General features: G+C 34.9%; 1 protein-coding gene across 1 annotated transcript; it reads right to left on the reverse strand.

Moving 5' to 3' along the window:
• Positions 1 to 372: 372 nt before the first annotated feature.
• LOC145599519 (malate synthase, glyoxysomal-like) lies at positions 373 to 3,773 on the reverse strand. Its single transcript, XM_081655888.1, has 4 exons — positions 3,316 to 3,773; positions 2,206 to 2,531; positions 1,567 to 1,897; positions 373 to 1,259 (listed from the first exon to the last, which is right to left on the reverse strand). The coding sequence occupies exons 1-4, from the start codon at positions 3,703 to 3,705 to the stop codon at positions 600 to 602; spliced, it is 1,707 nt and encodes a 568-aa protein (XP_081512014.1). The 5' UTR covers positions 3,706 to 3,773; the 3' UTR covers positions 373 to 599.
• Between the last annotated feature and the right edge of the window lie 2,810 nt (positions 3,774 to 6,583).

The raw sequence follows: 6,583 nt of genomic DNA on the forward strand, positions 1-6,583 counted from the left end.
AATAATAAGAATGCTACAATATATGTAACTAATTTCATCTATATCTATATTTTATCTCACAATTTTTATTACTATGCATAAAAGCTCATTTTCAATATATTTTATACAATGACCCGGGACATTGCCCGGGCCAAAAACTAAGCTAGTTACATTATATAACTTAATACTTATAAATTTCACATAATTCAATGTACTTGGCTATTCTTCCATCAGGTTAGGAGAAATTAAAAAAATTTCTTAATCGTTTATGAAAGCTATTAACTTTCTTCATGCGTTGTGAAGTGTAATCTTGTTTAAGAAATTTAGACCAAGAGCTAAGGAGTATCTACTTTGAAATCGTCAAGCTGCAACACACATATGGAGCTATCTGCATAGATCAAGATCCTAACAGCATTATTATTCAGAGTAATGGCAAATTCTATGAAATCCAAAGATGGGAAAGAATTTATTCTTACAATACTAGCATTTAAACATTATGCAGCCATATGCATTTGTTTTTATTTTTATGATGCAACATAGAGCTAGTGCAGAATCCCAAGTAAACGTAGTAATAATACACCCGGGCTAGTGCAACATATGCATTTTGCTTCAAATCTCCTTCAAAGCTTTGGCGACCCAGGCTTGGGGTGATGGATGACAATGTGGTTATAAGCATCAAGAGTCAGAAAATCATCTAGCTCTGTAGCAGTACACTGGTTGGTAAAAAGGGTGCAGGCTTCCTTGTAATTATCAGTCTGAAACTTCTCACTTCCAACCTCTTTCTGAATTCTCTCCATTTCTTCCTCAACTATGCGAGCAAAGAGTTCTGGAGTGACCTTAACTCCAACCCCATCTCCGTCTAATTCAGCCCTGTACTTGAGCCACTGCCAGTTCTGAGCCCTGCTGATCTCTGCAGTAGCAGCATCCTCCATCAAGTTGTACAGGGGGACTGCACCTGATCCTGATAGCCAGGCTGCTAAGTACTGAATTCCAACTCTGGTGTTGAGTCGGAGCCCTTCCATGGTACGAACTCCTTCAGGTAGCTTCAACAGGTCCTCCTCTGATATGGCAGAAGCTTCTGGCCGGGGTGCAGACTGGATTTGGTTCGGGGCATCGCCCATGTTGGGGTTGAAGGCTTCTAATATTGGTGGGATTAGGCCTGGATGTGCAGCCCAAGTACCATCATGTCCTGCTTTTACTTCTCTCAGCTTGTCTAGCTTTACTAGCTCCATTGCCCTCTCGTTTGCCTGTGGATTGTCCCTTATAGGAATCTGGGCCGCCTGTTCATTAGAAATATGTATTTGTTATCAGATTGAATGTATAAGTTGTAGAGCGAATTGGACACTCATCGTGATCAGACAATCTTACAATAACTTACTGTTATAGTGTTATACCAAAGTGATCTTTTAATTTTAAGGGTAACTTGTAGAGTCTCAAGTTATGTTAGTGTAAAACTGTTCAGCCCAAAAGTTATGTATTTCAAAACATAGTAAAACAGAAGTGCCAATGATAGAAGTATAGAGTAGTTATAACCGTTCCAGTAAATGTAGATTAGTAATATTTCAGACAGGTGAAAAGAGTACATACCATGCCACCCATAGCATGGACACCGCGCTTGTGGCAAGTGTAGATGAGAAGATCAGAATAACTTCTCATGAAGTGTTGGGACATCCCAACCTGAACACGGTCAGGGACAAGGCGGTCAGGGTGAGATTGGAATGTCTTGATATAGCTGAAGATGTAATCCCACCTCCCACAGTTGAGCCCTACAGAGTGGTCTCTCAGCTCATACAGTATCTCATTCATTTGGAATACTGCAGGAAGCGTCTCTATGAGCACCGTCGCCCTAATACTTCCTTTCTCTATTCCTACTATCTTCTCTGCTTTCTCAAACACACTGTTCCAGATCTTTGCTTCCCTGTGTAATTGAACAAAGTAGTCAACAATCGAAAACATTGTAAAAGCATAGACTAGGAAAATGTTGCCGGGAAATGTCTTATATTTGACATCTAAAAAACATTACACTAGTATAGATCAACAGAATGTAGCAGCAAATATGTTTTATAACCTAGCAAATCGAGCATGGCTCGGGCACTTTCTAGCATCTTAGCCTATTTAGTGAACTAATATTAGGAGAACCACATTAAAATAAACTGTACAAGCATTGCTGCATAGACCAGCGAAGTATCCAAATGATGTGTCATACTATTAAACATAATCTTTTACCTGGAGTGCTCCATCTTTGGGAGATAGAAGAAGGGGCCAAAGCCATCTCCCTGTACCTGGCGGAACTTAGCAAAGTTGTGGTAGAAGTAGAGGCCAAAGTCGACGAGACAGCCAGTAGCAGGCTCGCCGTCAATCAGAATATGAGCTTCAGGGAGGTGCCAACCACGTGGGCGGACAAAGAGCTTAGCAATTTGGTCATTTAATTTGTAGGTCTTATTCCTAGATTTGTCATTGAAACTAATTGTCCCATTCACAGCATCTCTTAAGTTCACCTGTCCTTTCATCAAGTTCTCCCAGCTTGGTGATAATGCATCTTCAAAATCAGCCTGCATTTATTATAAAATCAATAATTATTATCAACATATAATATAATTATCTTATTTATTCAGAGAATAATTAAAAGTGATACTATATTATCCAAAGACAAGCAAACTATTTAAGGATGTAAATCATCTACCATAAATATTTACATATCCTGTATATTGTCTTACACTTCATACATAATCAGAGGGACTTTAGGAATGAATCTCAAGTGATTTTTCTGTTTGCAGGATTTAGAAATGAGACAGCAAAATGATAGTGAATATTCTGTGTGCACCACAATTATAGACACTGAACTATAGTCTCAGACTATTGTAAATTAAATCGATATAACTCATACCCAATTACCCAAATTAAAATAATTGCTCAAATTTATGACTAAAATCACAATAGGCCAACAAAATTATTGATGATTGATTTAGCCAAATCAATTGATTAACTACAGTAATCATCACTCTCATAAATCAATTTCATCTTAGTTAAGCTACAAGTAAATTACCTGTACTTTAACTTAAATTAACATTTCTTATTAAAAAATAGAGATTCGATCTTACATATGACACAACAGTCCAATAACAGGGGGTCCAAGTCGTGCAAATATGATTGTGTAGTCACTACGAAAATTAAAGTGTTTAGTACGGAGTATAAGATACTGCAAATTGCAAAATCTTCCATAATTTTTCGAAATAAATGAGGAATCAAAGATAAGATTAAGACAATAACTATTGTACAAACATTGTAATACCATATAAATTATCGGTTAAAACAATGATCGGATAAAATGCATACCATAAAAACTTTAGCACCAGAATTAAGAGCATTAATGACCATCTTTCTCTCAGTCGGACCCGTAATCTCAACCCTCCGATCAGCAACCGCAGGAGGTGGTGGAGCACACACCCAATCACCTTCCCTGATCATCCTAGTCGTAGGATCGAACCCCGGTAATGCCCCGCTATTATACTTAGCCTTAGCCTCCTTCCTACACTCCATAGCATACTTAATATGGCTCCTAAACTCCCTTTGTAACACAGCAACAAATTGCAAGGCATCCTTAGACAGGATTTTCGCAAACTCGTTGTCGTACCTTCCTCTTACGTCTACCCCTTCAGGTACCTCATACGCATCGGCTTCCGATCGCCTGGTAGCCGGATAATGATGTGTGGTTCCCAAATCCATGATTTTTTCTTGGTAAGTTTCTAACACCTTCAAAACTATTTTTTTTTTATTATGTATTATGGTAACGTTTAGTATATAGTTTGTGAAAAATGAATTATATAAGGATATTGGATGGATAGGACAAATGACAAAGCACAATAAAGATTAAAAGATATTATCGTATCATTATTTATGGGAAGTGAGTTAGTGACAGTGGCATTTTGTGCGTAGGATAGGTTGGATGATTAGAATGTGACGCAAAATGGTGGATAGATTAAAAGATATGTGCAATATTGCCAATTTTGAATTTCGTGCTTTGTAGCAATTGCCTTGGTTAGAGCAATTTCTGTTACCAGCATGGAATTCCAAGGTATAAGTTTGTTTTGTATAAGTTTGTTTTGTAGTTTGGTTGATCGGCTGAAACGTGGCCCAAAACGGTGCATTGGTACGCTTTTTGGTCGACTAATAATTTGTTTTTTTTTTTTCAAAAAAAAAAAACCAATCTTTTTTTTTTTTTTTTTTGAAACCAACCAATCTATTTAACTATTAGTCTATTACTATAACAAAAATCAGCTCACATCATCCTCTCTCTCAAATGTACATGTGTTACTTTCTCATGAAAAATTTTCCCGCCAAATGCACTTATGATGTCATATATATATATATATATATATATATATATATATATATATATATATATATATATATATATATATATATATATATATATATATATATATATATATATAGAAATTGTCTTTCATTTTTATATTTTGTTACTCATGTAATTTATGATGATAGATGCATATCTTTTATGATTTAACTTATTAGTATATACGTGAAAATAAATAACTCCCTCCGTTTTTAAATACTTGCTCCATTTCTCCATGCGGAGTTTTAGGAGAAATTGGAGAAGTAATAAACTATGGAAGTAGTGGGGTAGTTGAGAAAATAAAAAATGTAAAAAGCAAAAGTAGTTGAAGAATAGGAGGAGAGAGAGTATTAGGTTAGGTCCACTAAGTATGAAAATTGAATTTAATATTGTAAAAACTTTCTAAAAAGGGAAATGGAGCAAGCATTTGAAAATGGCCGAAAAATGAAAGTGGAGCAAGTATTTAAAAACGGAGGGAGTATAAATAAGCTATTTCATTTTAATAATTTTTGTAATCCATGCATTGCACGGGTCTAATCTAGTGATATAATAACATATACTTCTTTTGTTTATAATTTTAAAAAATCATTTATTGGATGTAATCTTGATTATATTTATATTAAACACTTCAAAGTTGGACCACCAATATTCACAAATACTGAAATACGTAGTATGTCAAATGAAAAATGTAGTGACGTCTTGTTATAATTGTTTGATTAGGCCCATTGAAGAGGAGTGCAAGTTTCCAATTGCACAAAGTAGAAATTTCAAAGGGTTTAATTTTTTTTTTTTAGGAAAAAATCCTTATTATTATTTGTAGACACCCATTTGTGTCTCCCCAAAACCAAACCCGATGATGAGTACCTTTCACATCGAATCATAATCGAATGAAGCGAAAGTGTGGAAAGTTTAGTGTTGCGGAAAGTTTTTAATTTCTTTTCTCTTCTCTCTGTTTTTGAAAACTTATTTTAAGAAAACAGCCAATCGAGTTTGGTTGGTCCATCATATGCGTCCAATAGTAGTGTAGTTGGATGGGGCTTGATAAGAGCTTTCCAACGATATATTATTAGCCCAATTCCGATGAATATTGAGGAAGTTATGGCCAAATTACTAAACTGGGCCCGGTTTGAGCCTCATATGCGGCCCAATGATCTAGGGGAGGGCCTAATATAGATTTATCATTCTTAATGCAATTAGGAATGGTTTTAGTCTTCTAGATTCTTCTAGAAGGTTCTTTTCATTCCTAATTCAATTAGCATTGATAAATTGACTTTTGTTGACTTTTCAGAGTTTTAATTAAGATCAAAGAGCATTTCTGAGGAAAAATACGGTTTTATCTTCCTGTACGGCAATTTTTATCTGATTTTAAGAAAACGCGTGAATTTCTGAATCAGCGCCAAACGCCAGCTGTAGCGCCTAGCGCTAGCATTGGCGCCTGGCGCTGATGTTGGCGTCTGGCGCCAATAGCCAGCGTTGGCGCTAATTCAATTTTATTTACGCCAGAACTCTGTTTTGATATTTTATCTTTTTGGCTGATTTTCTTTATAAATAACGTCGTAAAAACTCCGTTTTCATTCATCAATTTTTCATCAACAATCATCAGTTTTCACCCACAATCACCTACAATCTATCATCTCTCTTTCTCTCTCTCTTTTATAAACTAGCTTTTTCTCAAATACAAAATTCCGCATTCGCAAGACTTAGATACACCTAGTCATATTCGAAGTTGCCTTCGCCCTAGACGTGAAAGGTTTAATTTATGAGGGTTTGGTCCCAAATCTCTCTTTCAATTATTTAATTTAATTGTTTGATTTATTATTTTCCTTGAAGTTACTAATGTGTGTATTTTGTTATTAGAAAGAGGTACGAGGCATCAAAGTAAGTATTTTAATGGTTTTTATTTATATTATGATGCTTAGGTTGTTGTTATGATATTCCTAGTATCATGTCTAAGGTAAATTTAATATCAAGTATGATTGTTATAATGCCTTTTATGTTCTTCCTAATATTTATGATTGTTAGTATCATGTTAGGGCTAAATATATGATTTTTATTGCTTAGTGACATGATAGAGTTTGTTATTAATCTTGTTAGTATCATGCCTAGGATCTTGCTAATATTATGTTTTAACATGATTATGATTATTATGATTGTTATTATTATTATAATCATTATTTTTACTATTATGTTGCTTGATATATTTATTGTTATTGCTTGATCACGCCTTTTATGCATTTTTAAAGGGAA

This window comes from Chenopodium album, chromosome 2, assembly GCF_948465745.1.
Source record: "Chenopodium album chromosome 2, dcCheAlbu1.1, whole genome shotgun sequence".
In the NCBI taxonomy this organism is placed as follows: domain Eukaryota; kingdom Viridiplantae; phylum Streptophyta; class Magnoliopsida; order Caryophyllales; family Amaranthaceae; genus Chenopodium; species Chenopodium album.